The 26892-nt window shown below is 37.5% G+C and overlaps 3 protein-coding genes across 3 annotated transcripts in view; 2 read left to right on the top strand and 1 right to left on the bottom strand.

The window, feature by feature from the left end:
• LOC120771033 (protein slit) overlaps positions 1–13905 on the top strand; it is a 51570-nt gene extending 37665 nt beyond the window's left edge. The window contains 8 exon segments of the mRNA XM_040098821.1: positions 3865–4233; positions 4371–4442; positions 6140–6283; positions 6350–6873; positions 8029–9023; positions 9090–9243; positions 9469–9611; positions 10867–13905. Coding sequence (XP_039954755.1) covers positions 3865–4233; positions 4371–4442; positions 6140–6283; positions 6350–6873; positions 8029–9023; positions 9090–9243; positions 9469–9611; positions 10867–13554 — 5089 coding nt within the window. The 3' untranslated portion in view covers positions 13555–13905.
• A 7996-nt stretch (positions 13906–21901) lies between these two features.
• Positions 21902–23194, bottom strand: LOC120772609 (PRADC1-like protein). Its single transcript, XM_040101324.1, has 3 exons — positions 22975–23194; positions 22654–22906; positions 21902–22380 (listed from the first exon to the last, which is right to left on the bottom strand). The coding sequence occupies exons 1-3, from the start codon at positions 23048–23050 to the stop codon at positions 22086–22088; spliced, it is 624 nt and encodes a 207-aa protein (XP_039957258.1). The 5' UTR covers positions 23051–23194; the 3' UTR covers positions 21902–22085.
• Positions 23195–24866: 1672 nt separating this feature from the next.
• LOC120772867 (CCHC-type zinc finger protein CG3800) lies at positions 24867–26150 on the top strand. Its single transcript, XM_040101701.1, has one exon. It carries the CDS (start codon positions 25073–25075, stop codon positions 25523–25525), a length of 453 nt encoding a protein of 150 aa, XP_039957635.1. The 5' UTR covers positions 24867–25072; the 3' UTR covers positions 25526–26150.
• Positions 26151–26892: the final 742 nt, after the last annotated feature.

The raw sequence follows: 26892 nt of genomic DNA, 5'->3' as shown, positions 1-26892 counted from the left end.
AGTGCAGGCACATGCGTGATTATGTAAGGGAGCACACTAGTCTAGTATTAAGCAAAAAAGTGTGCTTTCACTGTAAGGATGTATATTTTTATACGGTATATTGAGGTTATGCCACGAAGTTTGTAAGACCGAAAAGGAAACGTCGGAGATTTTATAAAATCTCTACACAAAGGATCAACGTGACAAGCTGGGCCGATTTAGCATTGTCCATCTGTCTCTTAGTTTTTGAGATATCGTTCTGAAATATTGCATTTCGCTCTTAGAGGCTTATGATTTGTCGATATTGCCGATATCAGATCACTTTAGAATATAGTTGCCATACAAACTGAACGATCAAAAACAAGTCCTTGTATAGAAAACTTTTCTAAATGACGAGATATCGTCAAGAAATTTAGCATAGTTTATTGTCCTAGACAGCGCTGCTATCTCCGAGCGAATTGTTCAGAACGGACCACTATAGCATATAGCTACCATACAAACTGAACGATCAAAAACAAGTCCTTGTATGGAAATCTTTTCTAATTGACGAGATATTGTCATGAAATTTGGCATAGTTTATTATTCTATACAGCGCTATAACCTCTGAGCGAATTATTAAAATCGGACCACTATAGCATATAGCTGCCATACAAACTGAACGATCAAAAACTAGTCCTTGTATAGAAAACTTTTCTAAATGACGAGATATCGTCACGAACTTTAGCATAGTTTATTGTCCTAGACAGCGCTGCAATATTCGAGCGAATTGTTCAGATCAGACCACTATAGCATATAGCTGCCATATAAACTGAACATTCCAAAAAACAAGTCTTTGTATAGAAAACTTTTCTAATTGATGAGATATCATAAAGAAATTTGGCATAGTTTATTATCCTAGACAGCGCTACAATCTCTAAGCGAAATGTTCAGATCGGACCACTATAGCATATAGTTGCCATACAAACTGAACATTCAAAAACAAGTCCTTGTATGGAAAACTTTTATAATTGACAAGATATCTTCATAAAATTTGGTGCAAATTATTGTTCGAGGCAGCGCTACAATCTCCGTGCGAATTGTTCAGATCGAACCACTATAGCATATAGCTGCCATATAAACTGAAACCCTTTTATGCATATGTGAAGGTTGCAAGTGAAGTTAACATTTTTTGTTGTTGTGTTTTTTTTTTTAATTTTGGTAGCAACATTTGTAAGTAGTAATTGTGTTTGTATGTACATATGTATGTATGTACATATGTGTATGGTTCTGTAAGTAAGCACACAAAACACTTGAAATACAGATTCACCCTAATTTGATGGGCTCAATAAGAATACGCTACTGCCAAGATGAAGTGCTCATACATACATATTTACAAACAGGTACATACATACTTACATACAGGTTCATACATACATACTATTACACTGCACATATTTACATGTATGTATGTATGTGTGCAAACCACTATAAAAGTTTTCCACATTTGGTAAATGATCGAATAAAACCACTCATACCTTTATTGTTAGCATATTTAACATAGCTACATATGTATGTATAAATATATACATACCTACATATATGTACATACATACATATTTTTTTACATTTTTTTTCTTATGTACTAAGTGTGCCTGCAACTAGGGGTTTCGAGGGTCTCTTGTAAAAAACACTACCAAGTGGAAAGGGGTTTGTTGCTGGCAATTGTCTGTAAAGAGACACCTGCGCAATAGTGGCGTTGCTTGCGTATTGTTTTTGTTGTTGCTACACTTTGGTGAATGCAAAGTGACTCACGAAAATGTGTTTCCAAGTTTTAGGTGGCCATAAGATAAAAAAAAATGATGAAAAATGACGCAGTGGAAATGAAATGAATGATGAATGAGTGAGGAAAGTGGGCAAAACAAGATCGGGTGTTTTTTTGATTTGGATCATTTTTTTCGGGCAATCTAATATTGCTAACCAGTCAACAGTTAGACTATAGTAAATTGTTTTGTAATTTTTTTTTTAAGATTTTGAACACTAATATCTAGTACCGAAAAACCCAATTAAAACGGCATTTTTCAACGGCTTTGCTCTCATTTTCCTGTTTTACCTCATTTATTTTGGTTTTCTCTCGTATCTTCGGTTGTAGTCTAAATAAAAAAGCGTCGTCAGGGTATTTCCCATTGCCGTAGTGACGCTCGACTTCCAAGTTCTACATAGTTTAATCTTTCAAAGCTCATTTCATAGCACACACCATAAACCAGACGAACTCCAAGCAGCTTTGTACTTGAGTTCTAACACTTGTTCTCGTTTATCGATAACTGTATTGAATGTGACCCCTGCATTTAACAAATATATGTGTCTTGGACCCAAAATGTGTTGCCCTGTGCATCGTAACGAGTCCTTCAAAATTTTGAAAAGCCCTTTTTACTTTTTATACCTTTGCAAGGTATAGATAGATATAGGAAAGTAATAGGACTGAGTCGATTTAAAAAAATATTGAACCAATCGTTACAATTCTTTAAAAACTTTCAAAATAGGCTTCTTCTGCGTCGGTGGAGCGCTGCCAGCGCGATTTCCAAGCATTGAAGGCGTCACGGAAAGCATTCTCCGGAATAGCCTTGAGAGCCGAGATGCATGCTGCTTGGATCCCCTCTGTCATCTCAAAATGCTTGCCTTTCATCTGGCCTTTTCAGGCAAGGAAACAAAAAAGTCCGGGGGCCACATCTGGGCTGTAGGGCGGCTGCGGAGGCTTTGGGATGCCAGCCTTGGGTAGGTAGCCGTTCACAAGAAAGGCGTTGTGAGCAGGGGCGTTGTCATAGTGCAACTTCTAATCGGCTGCGATGTCCTGTCGGACCCAATTGACACTTCGTTTGAGTCTTTTGAGGACTTCCACGTCAAACTGTGCATTGACGGTTTGTCTAGAAGGAACAAAGTCGTGGTGGACGATGCATTTGATGTCAAAAAAGACAATGAGCATCGTTTTCACTTTGGATTTGCTCATTCTTTTTTGGGCGAGGCCCCTGAAAAAGTCATGGTGTCACCGAAACACCCCACTTCTTGCTAAAGCAACATCTGGGTAGGCCTTGAACATATCAAACGTCTCTGTCGCAGATTTACCGAGTTCCACACAGAATTTAATCGCGTACCTCTGCATCTAACGAACGCTGCATTTTCGGCTTGCTCCACGCACAGAAACACGTCGCGTGAAAATGTTTGTTCTGACTCTCCAGATGCTCGGAGCCAACTGACCAGCCGCTCGTTCGTTAGCCAGGAACGCCCTCTACCGAATCCAGTGAGTGCGCGCACGCTCCGAAGTACAGTCGCGGCGGAAGAAAATCAGTTCTATTACTTTCCGCACAAACAATGAATATATAAAATTGTTTGGACTCCGATCCTCTGGTTAACGTGTTACACCTTAAGGTATTTCCCTGGCTATGATTCCTGCAAGTTGCAAGAATACAAAATGTTCGATCGCAACTGAACTCAGCCTTTCCTTACTTGTTTTATTCATTATTAGCAACCCTGAATATACCTACTGAATTTTACTTCGATATTTTTCATGAACGTGGCTTCCAACACTTATTGGCATACTTTTATGAGACACTGTAGCTAAAAAGTAATAAAGAACACATACATATATACATCCATATGTACATATGTACATATGCGAAAATGCCAATATCATGGCGGTACTAAAAACCGCTATGACAATTCATTTCCAACACTTGACTTTTTTTGCAATACTTTCCCCCATATTTACATACATTACCACATCTCAATGCAAACTCATCACTATACCCCAAACACACATATGTACGATATATATACATGGACCGATTTGTATAAGCCCACATTTCAATTTACACTTTACACTTCTTCTACTTTCATCCTTTCGTCGCATAGCAACTTGGCTGCCAATCCATTCAATTGCAACTGTCATTTGGCCTGGTTTTCCGAGTGGCTACGAAAGAAGGGTCTGGTCGGCGGTGCGGCACGTTGTGCAGCCCCCTCAAAAGTACGTGATATGCAAATTAAGGATCTGCCACATAACGAGTTCAAATGCACATCCGACAACAATGAAGGCTGTTTGGGCGATGGCTATTGTCCGCCCGCCTGCACCTGCACCGGCACCGTTGTACGCTGTTCGCGCAATCAATTAAAAGAGATACCACGTGGCATACCGGCGGAAACGTCCGAGTTATATCTGGAATCGAATGAAATAACAATGATACATTTGGATCGGATACGACATTTGAAGGCATTGACGAGATTGTAAGTAGACACTTGTGTGGAGTATGAACATGCATGTTGATGGAGGAGAACATGAAAGATGACGAAGCATTGTAGTTTTGAAAATTTATGTTGCTAATTTGCTCCTTTTTTCTGTTCTCTTTTCTTTTGTTTAACAGGGATTTGAGTAACAATCAAATCACGTTCCTTTCTAATTACACCTTCGCCAACCTGACGAATCTGTCGACGCTGTAAGTATACATGAACATTTTTTCAAACTATTTTTTATTGATTTTTTTGAAGTGCAAAAAGCAGTTGAGCTTCTGCAGAAGTTGAAGGCAAAATGCTATTGTTCTAAAATACAAGGTCCGTAAACCCAATTGGACTTTTTTTAAGATTATCTGATATTTTTCAAAGAAATAGGGTCAAACAGACGTAATGAAGTCGAGAAATTTCAAGAGAGAGCTGTAGACTCTATACCAAACTATACCAGTAACTGATCCATGGGAGGGTTTAGTAGATAAGTCTGAAAAATAGCTCAGTCTAATTGATTTTAGCAGACCTAAAATTCGTCCTAATGAGTTTAATTAATTCTACCTCCGATTGTATAAAATGCCTAAAAAGTACGTAGAATTTTTTCCAGTACAGATAGTTATACATACTACCAAGACTCAACCGGATTTGTATCTGTTCAAGAGCAGTACCTAACGTAAGGTTTAATCGTAGATCCCAACAAGCAGATCACATTTGTACGTCTTATAACGCCGGTCCGTTGTAGTACCTAGAACTCCTATGAAAATGTATCATAAAGGCCTTCAAATCCACAAAGCGCTTTGAGCCGCTCACAAATTTGTTGAGGCGGCCAATATCAGCTTCAGCTATATCTGGTTCACCGAAGGTATACTTACCGAGATATTCTAGCCTCAGTCTTGCGAGAGTGGACAATGGAGAAGAAAGTGCCTGGATGTTTCCAAAAACTTTGACAATTTGCGTCCGACTGGATTTTTAGCCTTACAACGTGAATGCCTATTGGACAACGTCCAGTAAGAACTTCTACAATTGCTGCAACTTTGTTAAGTGCAAGGAGGGGATCGCTTACGTAGTACTCTAAGCCAGAAGGACCTCGCAGTCACACAGTAGCTAGCCGTCGATCAACGCCTGCTTAGCAAATGTGAGGTCCATAGGTCCAGTGCTAAAACGTAAGATGACAACGGAGATCCGACACGTTCCCAGTTCGAAGTGAGTGGTATATGGGTGCACCGCCTTGCTGGCTCATCGGCTTTGCAGATTCCAACGAGTCCGCTATGGCCAAGTACCCAAGGAAGTCTGATGATGAAATAGCATGATGATATTTCTAGTTAGAACAACGGAGATCCGACTCGTTCCCACTCCGAAGTGAGTGGTATACGGGTGCACCGTCTTACTAACTCATCGTCTTTGCATTTTTCAGCGATTCCGCTATGACCAGGTACCCAAAGAATCTGATTATGATGGTTCTAGTTAGATCAGACACTCCTTGACTAACTCAGCTTAACGCCTTTGCAGTTTCCAGCGATTCCGCTATGACCCGACACCCAAAGATCTGATGTTGATGGTTCTAGTTAGATCAGACACTCCTTGGCTACCTTTGAGCGCACAGTTTGCGAGCTCAATGTTAATATCGCGGCTCTGCTGTCGGAAATTGAAGAAGCAGTGAACTTAAGCATGACCCAATTAGACTTCTTCTTCTATTCAGCTTCTCTGAGCCTTAGAGTGGACCTCGCAGCAATGCACCGACCGGCAATATTATCGGACGCGTTCAAGATTCTTTGCGAGTGTAATCAGCATCGAAACCAACCTAACCTTAACGACAGCTGTAAATTTCTCTCAGAACTTAAAGGAATTAGACTAATTTTATAGCAGCAGTCAAAACAACTTAAGCTTATCAAATATTTCCTTTCCATTTTAGCATTATATCCTACAACAACTTGCAATGTCTGCAACGTTACGCCATGTCGGGTCTACAAAATCTACGCGTACTCTCGCTTCACGGCAATCGTATATCCATGCTGCCCGAGGGTACATTTGAAGATATGAAGTCACTAACACACATGTAAGTCCGACGTACTTATAAATTGAGTGCGAAATTAAAAAATTAAATGCATTGTAATATTTTCAGTGCGCTAGGCAGCAATCCATTGTACTGTGATTGTTCACTTAAATGGTTTTCGGATTGGATCAAATTAGACTACGTGGAGCCGGGTATAGCGCGCTGCGCCGAACCCGATTATATGAAGGATAAACTAATACTGTCGACGCCCTCACACAACTTTGTCTGCAAGGGCAAAGTGAGCAATGAGATTATGGCCAAATGTGATGCGTGTTACACGCATCCCTGTGAGAATAAAGCGCAGTGCATACCACTGCCACAGCGTGACTACCAGTGCCTCTGCCTGCCCGGTTATCATGGCAAACATTGTGAATTCATGATCGACGCCTGTTATGGCAATCCGTGTCGCAACAATGCCACTTGCACGGTACTCGAAGAGGGCCGTTTCAGTTGTCAGTGTGCGCCGGGCTACACGGGCGCGCGTTGCGAGACGAATATCGACGATTGCCTAGGCGAAATTAAATGTCAAAATAATGCCACATGTGTGGATGGTGTGGAGTCGTATACTTGCGAGTGTCAACCGGGCTTTACAGGTGGGTGTTTGGAAGGTTTATTTATGGCCATTGAATATTTTAATATTTTTGTTAATTTTTTTTTTATTAATACATTTTCCCTTTTTTATATTAAAATAAAAAAAAATATTAACCCTTTTCGTGGACATATTTTTATACATTTTTTAATTTTTTTTTTTAATTTTCGTTTTTTTACATTTTTTTTTTTTTTTTTTTTAATAATTTTTTTTTTTTTTTTTAATATTATCCACTGTGTTTCATCCCTATTTTTTACTTTTTATATTTAATTTTGAAATTTTTTAATTATTAATAAATACTTTTAAATTTATTTAAATTTTATAACATTTTTATTAATTTCATTTTTCTATTCCTCTATTTTTAAATTTTTTATTCTTTCTTTTACTTTTTAATTTTCTTATTTTTATTATTAGTATTTTTTATATTAAAATAATATACATTTTAATAAATTTTTACGTGGCATATTTTATACTTTTTCTATATTTTTTTATATTTTTTTTTTTTTTTAATTTTTTTTAATTTTTTTTTTTTTTATATTTTTTACATTAAATTTTTTTAATTTTAATTTTTTTCACATATCAACATTTTTCATCATCTTTTTTAAATCATTTTTCATCGCTTTCTTAATTATTTTTTATGTTTGATTTTGAATTTTTTGAGCATACCTAACTGAATATTTTATATAATTTTGTTTTAATTTTTTATTCCATTTTTTTTTCTTTTATTTTTATTCTTTTCTCATTTTATTTTTTTATTTGGCTTTATTTTTTACTTTCTTATAATTAATTTCGATTTTTTTATTAGTAACTAGTTGTTTTTTTATAATTTTGTTAAAACTATTTTTACAAAATTTGAAATCTTTTTTATCATTATTTTTTAGTTTAATTCTTTTTTGATTTCTTTTAATTATTTTTTAAATTTATTTTTTATTTTTTTATTTTTTTTTTATTTTTAATATTTTTTTTAATTTTTTTTTTTTTAATTTTTTAAATTTTTTTTATTTCTTTTTTAATATTTTTTTATTTGTTTACATATGAACCAATATTGTTTTTATCGATTAATTTTTTATATACAAATTTGAAAATAAATATGTATGTATGTATTTGAACTTTCCTTACAATTTCTTATTATATGTACTTATTTTAATCGTTACTACAGGTCAATACTGCGATACGAAGATCAACTTCTGCAGCGACGAGTTCAATCCTTGTGCGAATGGCGCCAAATGTCACGATCACTTCACCCACTACACTTGCGAGTGCATGGCCGGTTTCCATGGCATCAATTGCACACAAAATATTGACGATTGTCAGAATCACATTTGTCAAAATGGCGGCACCTGTATCGACGGCATCAACGATTATGTCTGCAAGTGTCCAGATGATTTTACTGGCAAATATTGTGAGGGTCACAATATGGTCTCAATGATGTATCCACAGACATCGCCTTGTCAAAATCACGAATGCAAACATGGTGTTTGCTTCCAGCCAAATCCCTCGGGCTCCGAGTATTTATGTAAATGCCATCCGGGTTATACCGGCAAGTGGTGCGAATATTTAACCAGTATTAGCTTCGTGCATAATAATTCGTTTGTGGAAATGGAACCGTTACGCACCAAACCGGATGCGAATGTAACCATCGTTTTTAGTAGTTCCGAACAGAACGGCATACTCATGTATGATGGACAGGACGCTCATATAGCTGTGGAGCTTTTCAACGGACGCATACGCGTTAGCTACGATGTCGGTAATTATCCAGTGTCCACAATGTATAGCTTCGAAATGGTGGCTGATGGTAAATATCATTGTGTGGAACTGTTGGCTATCAAGAAGAACTTTACGCTGCGTGTCGATCGCGGTTTGGCCAGATCGATTATAAATGAGGGTTCCAATGATTTTCTCAAATTGACCACACCCATGTTTTTGGGTGGTCTACCGCCCGAACCGGGGCAGCAAGCCTATAAGAATTGGCAAATACGAAATTTGACCAGCTTCAAGGGTTGCATGAAGGAGGTGTGGATTAATCACAAGCTGGTGGACTTTGAAAATGCTGCCAAGCAGCAAAAGATTACACCAGGCTGTGCATTGCTCGAAGGCGAGACGGCGGAGGATGATGAGCAAGACTTCATGGACGAAACGCCGCATATTAAGGAGGTATATTAAATTTAAACTAAATATAGAAATGAAATCACATATATTCCGCACTGCTTCGTTCTTTAGGTGGATCCTTGCGAAAATCACAAATGTCGTCGTGGCAGCCGCTGTGTTCCTAACTCGACATACCGTGACGGTTATCAATGCAAATGCAAGCATGGTCAGAAGGGCCGTTACTGCGAACAAGGTGAGGGCACTACAGAGCCCGCAACAATAACTGGTATTAAGCACATTCTTCATTCATACTTCATTCTGTGGTTTGCATGCGCATAAGTATGTGTGTATGTGCATACTTGTGTGGCACCACATTCATTTTAAACATTTATCGATATGCTGCTACTAACTTTGCATGCCGTTATGTTCCTTGATTCAATTTTATTTGCTAGTTTTAATGGACTTAACCTCAACTATTTTGCGTTTTTTCTTAATTTCCTCTACTTTATAGTGGCGTCCACTTGCCGCAAGGAACAAGTTCGAGAATATTATACCGAAAACGATTGTCGCTCACGTCAACCGCTCAAATATGCGAAATGTGTTGGCGGTTGCGGTAATCAGTGTTGCGCTGCAAAAATAGTGCGGAGACGAAAGGTGAGGAACTCAAAATACTAAATAAAACATGAAAATCTTTTTGCGGGAAACTCGCAGGCGAGAACAAAAACTGTTATTTTTACTATAATTGAAATTCATTGAAGTAGAAATAACTGCTTACAGCATTGCTAGGCTTTTTAAGCGTTTCGAATTTATAATTAATTCGAACCTTTAATTAATTATAAAAACCAAACTCTAAATTCCAAGCGATTTAATTGCAAAAAGTCTCTATTTAACTTATTTTAGGAGTAATGACTAGTCTTTAAGCTAGATTTTGTATTTTTAATAATATTTGAAGTACAAAAGTGAGGTTAGTATTTCTTCAATACTCAAAACTTTTAAGTTAGAGCAATATATTGTGGTAAACTTTTATTTTATGTTTAATGACTAGTATTTGAACTACATTTCTTATTATTGATACATTTTAGAACTACAAAAGTGAGGTTAGCCTTTATCGAATACTTAAAAAGTACGATTTAGCGCCAAATATTGTAGACAAACTTTCATTTTATGTTTAATGACTAGTATTTAAATTTCATTTTCTATTTTTTGATACATTTTAGAACTACAGAAGTGAGGTTAGCATTTCTCGAATACTTTAAAGTTACAAGTTAGAGCCAAATAATGTAGACAAAATTTCATTTTATGACCGAAGCTAGTATACAAACTTCATTTCATATTTTTGAAAAAAATTTTGAATTCAAAAGTGAGGTTATTATTTCTTGAATTCTCAAAATTTTCATAATATTGTAAACAAACTTTAATTTCATGATTAATGTCTCGTATACAAACTTCATTTCATATGTTTGAAAAATATTTTTAATTAAGAAGTGAGGTTATGATTTTTTGAATTCTGAAAACTTACAAGTTAGAGCCAGATATTGTAGGAAAACATTTATTTTATTAATAATAAATAACTTTTAAACTTTATTTCATATAATTAATAATTTTTTAAATTCCAAAATTGAGGTTAGTATTTTTTGAATTAATAAAATTTACAAGTTAGAGCTTAATATTGCAAAGGAACCAATTATAAATGACATTTATAATTAAATTTTTAATAAATAGCTTATAAATTGTCAAGTAATTGTATATTGATAACTTTTCGAAGTTCAAAAGTCAGGTTAGTTTTCTTGATTATACAAAATTTTCAACTTACAGTCAAAAATTGTAGAGAAAGAGTGCTTATTTTATTTTTAAACATAAATTATTTTAACCTAACTTCTACTTTAATGCTTCTTCTATGTATTTACAGGTCCGCATGGTGTGCAGCAATAATCGCAAATATATAAAGAATTTAGATATCGTGCGTAAATGTGGATGTACAAAGAAATGCTACTGACTGGAAGATGCGACTACCCAAATGCACAATATTAGCTTAGATTTAAATTTAGGGCAACATAGTAATAACAATAATTTTAATATTAATAATAATAACAGTAATTTAAGTACTAGTACTAGTGATAGCAACGATAATGAATGTATATTTAACTGTAGCAACACGAATGTTTTACTAATATCTAACAATAACAATAACAACACTAAGACGGGGAGACAAATGATGGCCGCTCAAGAGACAAAGACTGCGGATGAAAGTGTGAAGGGGGATGTGGCGAGCGCAAACATAACAAACACAAGTGGTGGTGTGATAGTTGGTGTGGTGAAAACACACAACCGTGACGACATCATGTACAATGCAGAGGAGGCAACACGGCAAGCAGCAGGTGGTTTGCACGTGACAGGAGGCGGCATATTGGTCGATGAGAGCGCTAGTTACGAGACTGATGAAGAGACAGAGCGTATGCAATTGAATCCAAGCGGCGATGAGAGCTGGAATGATGAATATGACGATGATGATGATGATGAGGATGCAGATGCAGATGAAGATGAGGATGAAATGGACGATGCATACGAGGATGAGGACGAAGAAGCTGACGCCGTCGCTGCGCCGTACATAGGCAGCGCAGCTACAGTGGATATGGCTGCGCAAGAACGCGGTAGCGCCACATACGAAGCGCTGCCCGAAGCCAAGGGTCTTGTACAAGCACTGGTAGGCGATGAAAATGAGTCGGTTAAAAATATGCCGGACATTTTGAAGACGAAAAGCATTGCGGCAGGCGCAAGCAAAATCGAGGATGAGGAAGAAGATATGGGTTTTGATGAAGATGACGAACGTATTGCAATAATTGTCGAACGGCAACGTGGCAATGCAAACGACAACGATAAGGGCTTCATGAATGAGGAGGGTAGCGGCGCTAATGGAGGGGCATACAGACGGACCGAAGCAAATAGGTACAAAAATAATAGATTTAGATTAGATTATGCTGAGAAATATCGTAGGAAGCAACAAAAGTTGCAAACGGAATATACGAATAGAGGCGTGGCCGATGCGCGAGAAGGCAGCGGCAATTTTGCCAACGATGATGATGATGACGATGATGATGATAGCGATGACGTTAATGATGACGATGATGATGATGATGGCGTTGACGATGATGTGGCCAGCAACGCTGACGCTAACGATGATGCCGACCGTCAAGAAGGTGATGGTTATTTTAATTCGAAGCATACGAAATCGAGTAATCGGTATTTCCGTAAAAATACGAATGACGCAATTAAAATAATCTCAACACCGCTGGGCAAGGTCGGTATCGTGTATCAGCAGACGCCGACAAGTGATGATGGCAACAACAACAACAACGCCAACAGCAACAATAATAAAAAGCAGGATACGCTGGGCGACAAGAAAACGAGTTCGTTTACGGACTTCGACGCATTGTCGCCCGATCCTGAGAGCAGTCATCGCTTAGCATCATCTCATCCAAAAATTACGCCAGTCTTGACACCCGATGGCAAGGTTGCACTGCTTTATCGCGGCGACTCGGAGAATTCCAAATACGAACCGATACGTAATTTAACGCATAAATTTAACAACAACAACAACAGCAATAATAACAATAAAAACGACTTTACGGACAATAAAGCACTTGCTAGCGGTACAAGTAGTAAAGATACGCCTGATTTCCCGAACAACGACGGCAGCGAAGATGAATCGGCTGACGACGAGTCAGATGATGATTACGATCTGGATAATGACAGCAGCAGTAGCAGCAGCGGTAACAGCGGCAATGATAGAACACCCATACATGCGCGCAAAAGCAATGTAAATCCTACGGTCGAAACGCAAAAGGCGGCCATACAAAATCCCGCCACCGATGCTGACTCACCCGCCGCTGCGGGCGGTTCATTCATCATACGCCCCACCGACTCCGTGCTGCCCATGATCAATCGGCCACTCTCCGAAGTGCTCGGCATAAAGAAGAACCAATTCAAACAATTCCGCATCAAAGATATACCAACAGCGCCGCCAAATACCGACACGGCTGGCGATCCACGTTCGCTGGCTGGCACCTCCATCGATCGCACACTCGATACAACGACACTACACTTCCTTACAAAAGTCAATTTAGCCGAATATCCAACATCGATGAAGACGCGCAATTTCGATTTCGACTTCAGTCGCGACAATACCATGCTGGACGAACGTTCGCGTCACAAAGAACACCAATTCCATCAGCAACAACAACAGCAGCAACAGCAAGGCACCGCAGGTGCTGGCCAAAACGGCGAATCCAGCAATAGCAATAACAAGCTTAATACAATAGCCAACGAAGAGGTGCTTGCCAAAACCGAAGTGGTCAATTTGGCGATAATACCGCATTTCGATGAGGAGCTCGAGCGGTTGCAACGTTTGCGTGAGCACGAAACACGTCGCCACTATCGCCAACGCTATCGCCAAAAGCCGAGCGAGGAGGAGCTGTCGGGCATACATTGCATCATGCAGGCCATGATGGGCATAGCGGCCATATCGACAGTGTTCGGCATGTTGGGCACATTCTTTAAGCAACGAATACTCGATCAAATACGCTTGATGCATTGGTAGTACAGCAAGGGTATTCGATTGTATGGCGAATATTATATGTATAGAATCTTGTCGACAATTACAATTGAATACCCCAGTTCATCCGCACAACGACATCTGCAACGTCATCATCATCATCACCACCACCATTACCAACATCAACATCGTCAGCTCAAGCAACAAGAACAACAAAAATACAACACATACACGAACAACACGAACAACGCAGCTATTGTAGGCAGAATTTATTGTAAATCTATTCCCTTGCACCCACACAGTTGCATAGCAATAACAAAGAAGCTTTTAATACCACTATTTACTATATAAACACTTACCTACATACATATTATATTTACATGCATACACTAACACGAAACATAACAGATGACAAACTGTTGTTGGCTTTCGAGTTTAATTTCGAAAATCAAAAAAATAAGGCAGAAAAAAGCTGAAATTTTAATCATTATATTTGTAGAAACACATGCACACAACTTTTTACAAATTTCCAAATTCCAAATTTCCACATTTTTTTAATATAAATTATATAAAATTCAAAAAGCAAAATCAAGTTCACATGCAAATAATATTTAATAAAATATTTTCCCACAAAAATATGTAAATAATTTTCAAAAATATTTTTTTATAATATTTGTGCAAAAAAATATGTAAAGAATTTTCGAAAATTCCATATTTGCACAAATTTCTAAAAATTTCCATATTTTGAATATAAATTATATAAAGTTCAATCCAAAAAAATCAAATTCATGCACAAATAATATTTTGTAAAATATTTGTGCACAAAAATATGTAAATAATTAAAAAAAATGTTTTTTTCTGATATTTGTCCGAAAAATATGCAAAAAATTTTCAAAAATCCAAATTCGCTCACATTTCTAAAAAATTTCATATTTTCAATCCAAAATACACAAAATTTAATAAAAAAAATCAAATTTATATACCAAAACTTTTATAAAGTATTTGGCCACAAAAACATGTAAAAAATTGTCAAAATTTTCAAACTTGCACAAATTTCTTAAAAATGTTCACATTTTTAATACAAAATTCAAATTTTTTATAAAGTATTTGTGTTCTCAAAAAAAAAAAATATGTAAATAATTTTCAAAAATAATTATTTTCTAATACTTGTCCAAAAAATTATGTAAAAATTCGAAAGTACCAAACTTGCAAATATTTCAAATTCAAATTTTTTATAAAATATTTATGTTCTAAAATATGTAAATAATTTTCAAAAATATTTTTTCTAATATTCGTCTTAAAAAATATGTAAAAAAAAATTTTGAAAGTACCAAACTTGCACATATTCCTTAAAAATGCCCACATTTTTAATACAAAAAAAAATTTATAAAATATTTCTGTTCAAAAATATGCACAAAATTTTCAAAAATTCCAAGCTACACAAATTTTTAAAAATTTCCACATTTTTAAAACAAATTATATAACATTTTATTTTTCGAAATTAAGCGCAATGCCTACAGCACACACGTACAAACGTATACTTTATGCACACACACATACATAATAAATATTTATATACAAAAAACTAATTTACATACGCTGAAAATTTAACAGACATAAATATGTAACTACATACATACATACCATACATGAAACTTGTAACTAATAATCTAACAACCATTTGTACACAAACTAACAATACGACATACTTACATGCATATATATACTCTTAATCATATTCATAAACGCATACATACTCGTATATGCCCCTTTTTAAATGTATTTGTATTTTCCACACTTTAAGCATAAGCTAAAAAAATACGTATGTAAACTATATACTATCCACTACTACATACTATTATTGTATTGTCACTATAACATACTAATGCTAAAAACAAAAACACCACAAAAAAATTAACACTTCCTTAAAACTCATATTAACGGATTCGTGCAGGAAGCTACCCAGATGAAGAAAAAACTATAACGCGCCGAATGCATTACGCTGAAACGGTATAGGCGAACACAAAAACAAAAACTATTATAAATAGTCAATAATACTTACAAAAGCGGTTTAACAACGCCAAAGTCATAAACCGCGAAAGCTAAGTCTGCCGAAACGCAGCCGTAAAGCAGATCGTGCAAACGCCTAACGCTAGTACGCGTGGAAAAGCATGCGAGCATAATGAAACGTGATCACTAAGGATGTTTTTGAATATTTGTATAGGTTTTCATACTTCTCTCTACAACTTTCGACAAGCTTAAAAGTTCAAACATTATGTAAAAAACCAAAATTTCAACACCTAACACTGTCACTCAAACTGCACTCCTCCAACAAGTTTGTAAACATTCACAAAGTGGCGTATGCCTACATACAAGCATACATGAACGCCAAACTTACACAACTCCTCCTTAAGCCAATTGGCAGGATACCAATTAGTGTCAATTCAAAACCCAACACACACCCGCGCACACATACACACACATAGCCATTCATCCAACACACACGCATGAAGCAATTGGTCAACGCCCGCAACCAAAAATTACTCTTTTTGTTCTAAGCAAATTACTATTTTAAATATTTTTATACGAGCATTCAAGCAAGTCTCATTAGATCACACACAAAAGCATTTCAAAACACAATGAAAGTTTTAAAAATAAAACTAATAATAATTTCACGCGCGCCAATGCAACATTGCAGCAGAAACTGCAATAAGAGCAAATAAAGTAATGACAAATACAAAAAATGTAAACAAAGAATTGTCAAGCGAAAATGAAGTGTAATGTTAAACAAAAATAGTTGCAATATAAATTTTAAAAAGCACAATTGCATGAAGTTGAAAGTGGCTTTTAAAATAAATGAAATTATGAAATAAGAAAATGTTGAAAAATTAGCGCTTAAGCAGCATGAAGAAAGTATTTATTTAAATTAATTAAAAGTTAAGACAAATATTGCAGAAAAGCACGCAGCTGTAGCATACTTACTGCATGCGGTTGTTACAAGTTTACTTGCCGCTGCTGCAAGTAAAGTGTGTGCAACATTTTGTTGCAGCACATGCAAATAACGAATTTTCAAAGAATTATAAAAAAAAACAACTAAAGAAAAGCAACTAAAATAAAAATGTAAAACAAGAAAGAAATGCATAAAACAAGGCATGCAAGCAATGCATTGAAACAACTATAGTTTAAGTTTAAACCTAACAACTTAACAACTAAGCTGGGTAGTCGCATGTAAATCTCTAAACTAAATTAAAAAAAAAACCTTAACCCTTAGTAATTAGCCTAACTTACTTTAAGTATTAGTTGTAATGCCATAATGAACGAATTAAAACAGAAAAGAAAAACAACAGCTGTTTAAAAACAAACTGAAATTTAAAACTAAAAAGCATACCAAAATGAAGTAAAAAACAAAAAACATACACACAAAAAAGAAACTGAACTAACTAAAAAATTTTTGTTTCCATGTGTACTATTTAAACGCCAACCAACACTGCATTTAAACACAAATTAACAATTATTACTGCAAATGCATTAACGAATTACGAATTGCCGAAACGAATATTTTTAAATGTTTAACATGTTTTTAATAGTTTTTTTTTAATCTATATATACACAAAATCTAAAGGAATTATACAATTTTACATACGCGCAATTGCTAATATCAAGTTACAAACACACATAAATATACAAAAACATATATGCTTATTTTAATGAATACATTTAATGCATAACTGCACGAAATTGTAATTTGTGCGGCATAACAGTTCATGTAATTTTTATTTATTTATTTCCTTTTTTATTTTTGTACATTGTATTGTAGTTAACTCTTGCGAGTATAACATAAAATATACTATATATTTATGTCCTGTATATGTATTGTAATTGTGTGTCGTGCATATGCAATATATGAAATAATTATACATATACACACACACACACTCCACACGCGCACACAGCCGTATAAAAATGTGTTCTATATGATTGTTTTATATCCAACAATAAACTACATAATCGAAAAATATAAGCAAATGCGTTTTATTTAAATTAAATAAAATTTTATTTATGACTAGCAAATATTTTTTTAATAATAAAAATAATTTTTTAACAGTAAAATAATTTTTTAAAAGTAAAAACATTTTAAACATTTTACTAAAATGAATTATTAGAAAAATTTTTAGTGGTTAAAATATTTTTTTAATAATCAAAATATTGGGTAGTCGAAAAAGTCTTTTCGTATTTTGTCAATAGATTTCGTTGCCAGAGTCACTGGCTGTAGTGATGTAGTGTGATTTAACAGTCATTAGGTGACCTCACGGTAAGCTGGCTGTTAGCTGGCTCTATAAAAGAAACCCAGGCACCGTGCGTGGCCAGTGCTTAGGTGACCGTCGCGCCGCGAGGTGTTGTGATTTAACAGTCATGAGGCGACCTCACGGTAAGCTGGCTGTTAGCTGGCTCCATAAAAGAAACGCAGGCACCGTGCCTTGCCAGTGCTTAGGTGACTGTCGCGCCATAAAGTGCTGTGATTTAACAGTCATGAGGCGACCTCACGGTAAGCTGGCTGTTAGCTGGCTCTATAAAAGAAACGCAATCACCGTGCCTGACCAGTGCTTAGGTGACTGTCGCGCCGCGAGGTGGTGTGATTTAACAGTCATGAGGTGACCTCACGGTAAGCTGGCTGTTAGCTGGCTCCATAAAAGAAACGCAGGCACCATGCCTGGCCAGTGCTTAGGTGACTGTCGCGCCGCGAGGTGGTGTGATTTAGCAGTCATGAGGCGACCTCACGGTAAGCTGGCTGTTAGCTGGCTCTATAAAAGAAACGCAGGCACCATGCCTGGCCAGTGCTTAGGTGACTGTCGCGCTGCGAGGTGGTGTGATTTAACAGTCATGAGGCGACCTCACGGTAAGCTGGCTGTTAGCTGGCTCTATAAAAGAAACGCAGGCACCGTGCCTGGCCAGTGCTTAGGTGACTGTCGCGCCGCGAGGTGGTGTGATTTAACAGTCATGAGGCGACCTCACGGTAAGCTGGCTGTTAGCTGGCTCTATAAAAGAAACGCAGGCACCGTGCCTGGCCAGTGCTTAGGTGACTGTCGCGCCGCGAGGTGGTGTGATTTAGCAGTCATGAGGCGACCTCACGGTAAGCTGGCTGTTAGCTGGCTCTATAAAAGAAACGCAGGCACCGTGCCTGGCCAGTGCTTAGGTGACTGTCGCGCCGCGAGGTGGTGTGATTTAACAGTCATGAGGTGACCTCACGGTAAGCTGGCTGTTAGCTGGCTCTATAAAAGAAACGCAGGCACCTAGCCTGGTCAGTGCTGAAGTGACTGTCGCGCCGCGAGGTGTTGTGATTTAACAGTCATGAGGCGACCTCACGGTAAGCTGGCTGTTAGCTGGCTCTATAAAAGAAACGCAATCACCGTGCCTGACCAGTGCTTAGGTGACTGTCGCGCCGCGAGGTGGTGTGATTTAACAGTCGTAATGTAATCTCGCGGGAAGCTGGCTGTTAGCTGTGATGTAATTTAACAGTCGTAATGTAATCTCGCGGGAAGCTGGCTGTTAGCTGCTTCTATAAAAGAAAAGCAGGCACCGTGCCTGGCCAGTGCTTGGGTGGCGCTTAAGCTGCGAGGTGATGTGATTTAACAGTCATAATGTAATTTCGCGGGAAGCTGGCTGTTAGCTGCTTCTATAAAAGAAACGCAGGCACCGTGCCTGGCCAGTGCTTAGGTGACTGTCGCGCCGCGAGGTGGTGTGATTTAACAGTCATGAGGCGACCTCACGGTAAGCTGGCTGTTAGCTGGCTCTATAAAAGAAACGCAGGCACCGTGCCTGGCCAGTGCTTAGGTGACTGTCGCGCCGCGAGGTGGTGTGATTTAGCAGTCATGAGGCGACCTCACGGTAAGCTGGCTGTTAGCTGGCTCTATAAAAGAAACGCAGGCACCATGCCTGGCCAGTGCTTAGGTGACTGTCGCGCCGCGAGGTGGTGTGATTTAACAGTCATGAGGCGACCTCACGGTAAGCTGGCTGTTAGCTGGCTCTATAAAAGAAACGCAGGCACCGTGCCTGGCCAGTGCTTAGGTGACTGTCGCGCCGCGAGGTGGTGTGATTTAACAGTCATGAGGTGACCTCACGGTAAGCTGGCTGTTAGCTGCTTCTATAAAAGAAAAGCAGGCACGGTGCCTGGCCAGTGCTTGGGTGGCGCTTAAGCTGCGAGGTGATGTGATTTAACAGTCATAATGTAATTTCGCGGGAAGCTGGCTGTTAGCTGCTTCTATAAAAGAAACGCAGGCACCGTGCCTGGCCAGTGCTTAGGTGACTGTCGCGCCGCGAGGTGGTGTGATTTAACAGTCATGAGGTGACCTCGCGGGAAGCTGGCTGTTAGCTGCTTCTATAAGAGAAAAGCAGGCACCGTGCCTGGCCAGTGCTTGGGTGGCGCTTAAGCTGCGAGGTGATGTGATTTAACAGTCATGAGGCGACCTCACGGTAAGCTGGCTGTTAGCTGGCTCTATAAAAGAAACGCAATCACCGTGCCTGACCAGTGCTTAGGTGACTGTCGCGCCGCGAGGTGGTGTGATTTAACAGTCATGAGGCGACCTCACGGTAAGCTGGCTGTTAGCTGGCTCTATAAAAGAAACGCAGGCACCGTGCCTGGCCAGTGCTTAGGTAACTGTCGCGCCATAAAGTGCTGTGATTTAACAGTCATGACGTGACCTCACGGTAAGCTGGCTGTTAGCTAGCTCTATAAAAGAAACGCAGACATCGTGCCTGGCCAGTGCTTAGGTAACTGTCGCGCCATAAAGTGCTGTGATTTAACAGTCATGAGGTGACCTCACGGTAAGCTGCCTGTTAGCTAGCTCTATAAAAGAAACGCAATCACCGTGCCTGGCCAGTGCTTAGGTGACTGTCGCGCCGCGAGGTGGTGTGATTTAACAGTCATGAGGCGACCTCACGGTAAGCTGGCTGTTAGCTGGCTCTATAAAAGAAACGCAAGCTCCGTGCCTGAAAAACAGTTTTTATGGCTATCAACCCATTGACATTAAAGAACGACTTACTAAACTCTGAATTTGTTAAAATGGCGTCACATTTTTTCTGTTTTTTTTTTTATTTACAGTAAAGAATTAAATATTTTTCCTTATCAGCGCTAATGGCAGTTTACTATGTATTGCATATCTAAATTATCTGCTCATATACATACATATATAACATACATAGTTTTTACATGTACAAAAATATGCACATGTGTATGTATGCACATCCTAATCGTTCATTTTTGAATTCAAATTAATAACGCACATGCAACCTTACATATTTGCACTGTCAAAACTGTCATTTGGCCACACTGCTGCAAACAGTAATAAATCCCGTTGGTTTCCGAAAGTGCACAAGAATTTGCTGCAATAACTTCTGGCAAATTACAAAGTGCAATGTGAATAAAAGTATTTCAACATATTAAGTAGAAAGTGCGTGTGAAATAGTGCAGTTGCGCAATGAAATTTGCATATAAAATGCGCTTATTAATTGTAAATGAGCGAAATTCTGCACATGCTAGATGCCTAACTGTTGCATTTGCATGTGGTACACATATGTATGTATGTAGTGTGGTTGTAAAAATAAGTGGCTTTCAAACTCAAAATTTGTCGGTGGATACTTGATAAATAATATTTGGAAACTCATGTACTTCTTACAAGGGTAAGTAAGTAAAAGTTTCTTAGCTATTGGTACAATGATTGCAAAAATAGAAATTTATTTAAAAAACTTGCTGTTCTAAAACGCTGCTAAAACAATTAGCAGGGGTCTTAGGGTTTCAATTCGAATACTTTTCAAACTGTTAGCTCAAGCTAGCTCAAACAACAGCTAACAACACTCTTCATCTGCCATGAAAATTATTCTCCCAAAAGTCTGTCTGCGGTAAAACGGTTTCAAAATTTTGTTTTCTCTTATCTTCTTATGTTTCATGGAGACTTATTTATACATTAATAAAAGAGTTTCTTTACTTTTTAGGTTTTATCTTTATATATTTAAATTGCTTTTTCATACTTACAATTTTAATAATTTTATTCTAAAAAGTTGGTTGTCCCCTTAACACAACGCATTTTATTTTTACATCACTAGAATCTTTTCTTATAAAATATCAAATTTTTATTTCAAAATATTCAACTATTTATAAGAAGCGTAGTAAAACAATAACCATACATCTAATATGATTTAGCCGCTACTTATTATTTGTGTACTCATTACAATAATTTAAGAAACTACTTGATTGCTTTGTTTGATTTATATGTAAGAACTGTAAAATCAGTTCTATACTAGTGATGACTTAGACTATCTCATACCTCCACTGATCTCCACTGTTTACCTTTTAGTACTACCTATATTGTCTGACCCAGAAAAATCAACACTTCAGTAAATTTGATTTAGCAGGTTGAACTGTTTTTGTTATATAAAAATAAAGAATTTGCACAATATAAATAAATATCATATTTAGCAGCCTACGTAGCCATTTCTATTGGTGAGTCAGTTGAAAGAATGCACTTTGGTTATTATTTTTGGATTTGTTCATCAAGTTCCTATGACTTTGGTAATTGAATTTACCAACCCAACCAGGGCGGATGATTTATTTGAGCAGGTGGCACAAATGTTAAATTCACTGGTATATTTATAATGGCATGTGGCCGTCGTAGACTCATTAACGTCGATCGAATTATAACACCATTTTTGCCCAGCAAAAATCCGGCTGGTATATGCGCTTCTCTACTTGTGTTGTCATGTACCATTTCTATGTAATACTCAAACTCAGCTGAATCGTCATCAAATTCTGTCATTATAGCTGCTTTGGCGCCCGCAATTTCGGCATTGATAGTTTTTGTTAAGAACGAACAATCACTGTAATTAGAAATTATTTTGTTACTTAAATAAATGTACATATGTATGCATGCATATATTAACTAATTTAAGTAGCATCGACACTAATGCATTAAGTCAAATTGATTAAGTAATCAAATTTGTTTTGACATACATATCAGAAATTTCGCTCTCATATCAAGGTTTAGCAATATGTGTGTGTGTTGGTATCTACCCATCTAAGTGCCACTATAAATCTTTATTGTATTAAATACATAGCTTCCGTCGCTTGATTGTGCATTGGTAAAAACTTACCCTCTTTTAATCAATGCTACGTTGCCACGAAGTTCGCGATAGTTTCGAATTTTTGAGCATGCATCTGATGGTTGCGTTAAAACTAATCCGATTCCTGTAAAACGCTGTGAAACAAATGATACACCAAAATCTTTCGCCGGTCGCAACCGATACGTGTACTCCAACACAGCAGGTTCTGTTATCTCAAAGAAAACATCACCAGCTATAATATCTTGGGTGGTTATAATATCGTGAATGGTTGGATGATGTACTCCTGAAAATAATTAAATTAATAGTGTATAATCTGCAATTAACGGCGCAACATATACAACTCAACACTACCTGATAAGGGCGCTATTACAAGCAACAGCAAATTGAGTGCAATTGCGATGGGATTTAAACATGTCAACGAGCACATTTCTTTAAAACACTCTTCGTAGTCGAAATTGTTCAACACCGTTGACGGTGCAGCATTTTAAATATTTACATAGACGTATCTTAGGCCAGCTAATTCCTTAACTTTATACAATATGCAATTGTTGACAAAATCAGATGTTTCTAAGTGCAGGGTGCCAAATACGATCGTTGCAAATTTTTGGATTAATGTGAAATGGCACAGAGTGTAAATAATCAATACAAAAAAACTACGGAAACAGAAAATTAATTAGGAGAGACAGTAAAATGTGATCGGAAACCGTTCTTTATTTTTAAATCGAAATGATATATGAATTAAAAAATATATCGTGGTTAATGTCAATATTCTATATAAAACACTTACTCCCAATAATTCTTTTATGAAACCGTATTAAAGGGATGTTAACAAGTATGTATAACTTTCATTGGCATTTAAAAGATAAAGGCAGGAATCGTGTTGACCAGTACGTAGGTTCTCACGGTGGGAAGAACAAGAGATACATTCATACATATATAAGCACAGGCCTCCTCACAGTCGAAAGAGAAGGATAAAATTAAGGCTGAAGTGGTTGAGTCTTTGCAAGAAGTTCCAGATTTGAAATGTACCACGAGTGAAGAAACAGCTGCAGAAAGCTCTGTCGGAATAGTATATTGGGCAGAACGAAGCAATTTAAAGTTGGTTGTGGCTACTTAAATCGAGTATGGAAAAGAAAAGATGTGCAAAGCTCCCGGTCATTTATGGTTGTTCCGCAGGTTACAATTTCCGGAAGTTCTCAAGGACGTATTCACCAACAAGTGGCTAAAGAGATACGATGATTCATTGGAATTACGTTCTATCCAATAATGGAATCTCGAGTAAGCTTAAAACAAGGGAGGTACCAGAAACTGGCTAACTAGAAAACGGATTTTAAGTTTCAAAGATCGGCTAAGAAAATCAACAGCATCCTAGAAGACGAGGTTAGATACATAAAATCTCTGTGTTTGGCACCGCAAATATGACTAACCGGGACGATGAGACTTAGGTCGAGGGCAGGATGACGGTCACGGATGATAGAACAACATTGAATCGACGATAAATTCCCAGTTATGGTTTCATTAGGATGTCGTTTTTTTAAATATATTTGCTTAATGTCGGATACCCTCAAGTGCCTTCCCCAAACTTATTTTTAAATTAACAAAAGGCCTCCTCAGGAAATTTTTCATGTTTCATGTTTTTGAAAACGCCTTTTAAATTATAAATATAAATCATTATAATCTAGCGGTCGAATTTATTTGACTACTACTTTATTTTTTATTTTGACTACCCTTAACCCTTTAACTAAGTAACCGATCCGAGTACATAATTTTTTTTTCATGTGGATCTCTGTAACTGAAAATATTTTAGTGCTGCCACTAAATTATATTGAAACATAATGGCAACACTCCAACAGGGGGCATTGTTGCGAATTAAATTTAGGCAACACTTTTGCGACCGGAGGGTATTGTCCGCTGCAGTTTCGATGTGTATCCCTTGCATTTAAGTAACCCTTTCATAGAGAACTCTGTCGAAAGCCCTTAGCGCCATCTTGCGAGGATAAAATGCACTTATTGCCACGATGCATTTTCTGCGCTTTGCAAAGTATTTATTATGCCATTATGTTTGAATTGTGTTTATAACTGTATCTAATTTGCTTAGAAAACTTTCATAACTTTGTGCAATGCAAGTATGTTGCGTAAATTGAGCCAATTTACATGTGGCAGTGAAAATGCATGGTACAGGATTGGCAGCACTTATGTGTATGTATGGATTAGAGACAGGTAACCCTGGTTTTCGAGTTTTGTGGGGCATTTTTGTGAAGTAGTCGGAGGCGCTTTTGGACGAACGTCGACGTCGGCAGCCATTTCGATTTGTGTTCAGTGCGTGGAGTGGTGAAAGCAATTTTCACCGAGAGGAGCGCGCTGCATTTAGTTGTTTTAACGTTTGGACTGTGGCAAAGACTTTTTAGTTGGTAAGACACCCGCGATAGCAGATAAGCAAGGAAGAAAAATGTCAGCTCCCACGTGTTATAAGTGCAACCGTCCAGGCCACTTTGCCCGCGACTGCAACGCCGGTGGCGGTATGGTAGGAGGAGGAGGCCGTGATATGAGACGCGGAGGTGCTCGCGAAAAGTGCTACAAGTGCAATCAAGTTGGTCACTTTGCGCGTACATGCCCCGAGGAAGCAGAACGCTGTTATCGTTGCAATGGAATTGGACACATCTCGAAGGAGTGTTCACAAGCTGACAATCCCACTTGTTATAAGTGCAACAAGCTTGGTCACTGGGCGCGTAATTGCCCAGAGGCTCTTAACGATCGAAATGTTAGCAACATTTCATGCTATAAGTGCAACCGCACAGGTCACATTTCCAAGAACTGTCCGGATACAGCGAAGACATGCTACGGCTGCGGCAAGAGCGGCCATCTGAGACGCGAATGTGACGAGAAAGGGAGCCGCAATTAAGTAGCGGCATGACTTCGTATACTACACATACACTACAATTGAAAACAACTTATAAAAAAAAATAAAAGAAAAAACATAAAACAAAAAATTAAACTCACACTCTCCTTCCTTATAAAAACCTATTTTCAATACAAAAAAATTCTAATTCCAATTTGAGCGCTTTTACGGCTCTTTGTAGCAAATGGCGCAGATATATTGAAGCGGAACTGCGTCTAAGTAATCCTGAGAAATTGAAATTGTTTGTTGTCGATCGAAATTGAGATTTACTGCTGCTTCATATTCATCTCCTCCAGTGAACATACACAGTCCAACCACGAACAACACCACATCATCATCAACATCATCTTCATTTAAAGTGATCTGACATAGCGAATTAACTGGGCTGATACGATAATGTTGACACAATGCATTTTTGTTTTTTTTTTGCTGTAAGGAGCCGGGTATCAGGCCCAGTTGAAGGAGCGGAGTATATAGCAGTCCGGAGTAACCCAAGAAAGAATATAACAAAGAAGAGCAAAGAAACCCAACTCAGAAGCACGAACCTTCAAAATAAAATTTCAAATATCACTGTGATTGTTTTTTAATTGTAAATTAAAATACTGGAGCTGCTGATTTGAGAACAAAATAGTTTTTTCATTAAAATATTGCATTTTTGTTAGTTTTTTCTTCCTAAACAGTTTCGAATATCATAACTTGGTAGTTTTTGGCTGCCTACATGTATGTATATTTAGATATACACAACTATATACATATGTATATACTAAAGCTGGCGAATCTTTGGTGGTGTTTCGTGTCGGTGAGCACATCGAATTTCAGGTTTTACTCAATTTTACATTGTTTCTATGTACGGCGCGACCGGCACTATTAATGCTAACGATGCTGTAAGAAGCACATAATAGCAGCAGATGTCTTGATTTCATTTCCTATTTACGTGTGTAGTGGTAAATGCGCACAAATATAACGAAAGAGGATTATTGGCTTCTATGACTATGCGCCCAGTGTAGGGACATCTACGCCGTATTTTCTTAGGGAGTTTTACATTTTCATCTCACAATTATTTTACAATAATTTATCTTTCACCACAACGCAATTTGTGTTGGAAAGTACAGTCACTACCATGGTGAAAATGTGGCATGCGTAGATCACGGGCTGGATTCCTATTTTACCAATGCAGTGTTGCGCATTGCAAATAATTTCGCCTTAATGCCTAACATATGTGCACGGCTACATTTCTATATGCTTACATATTTGTGTGTAGGTATATATATGTGTGTGTATGAATTGTATACGTGCATAGCAGTGTGTATATGTATTGGTGTCCATATGTTGAGTCAAGAATCAGTATACCTGCACAATTGAAATGCGGC

The sequence above is a fragment of the Bactrocera tryoni genome, chromosome 3 (genome assembly GCF_016617805.1).
Source record: "Bactrocera tryoni isolate S06 chromosome 3, CSIRO_BtryS06_freeze2, whole genome shotgun sequence".
Lineage (NCBI taxonomy): Eukaryota > Metazoa > Arthropoda > Insecta > Diptera > Tephritidae > Bactrocera > Bactrocera tryoni.
This window is presented reverse-complemented; position numbering and strand designations above follow the sequence as displayed.

What these genes read in the sequence shown, in the direction of transcription:
- LOC120772867 (XM_040101701.1), top strand. Translation starts at nt 25,073, where the DNA reads ATGTCAGCTCCCACGTGTTATAAGTGCAACCGTCCAGGCCACTTTGCC.
- LOC120772609 (XM_040101324.1), bottom strand. Translation starts at nt 23,050, where the DNA reads ATGTGCTCGTTGACATGTTTAAATCCCATCGCAATTGCACTCAATTTG. An exon ending in TGTAATAGCGCCCTTATCAG is followed by an intron (nt 22,907 to 22,974) that starts GTAGTGTTGAGT and finishes AATTATTTTCAG; the next exon opens with GAGTACATCATCCAACCATT. An exon ending in GTAGCATTGATTAAAAGAGG is followed by an intron (nt 22,381 to 22,653) that starts GTAAGTTTTTAC and finishes TTCTAATTACAG; the next exon opens with TGATTGTTCGTTCTTAACAA.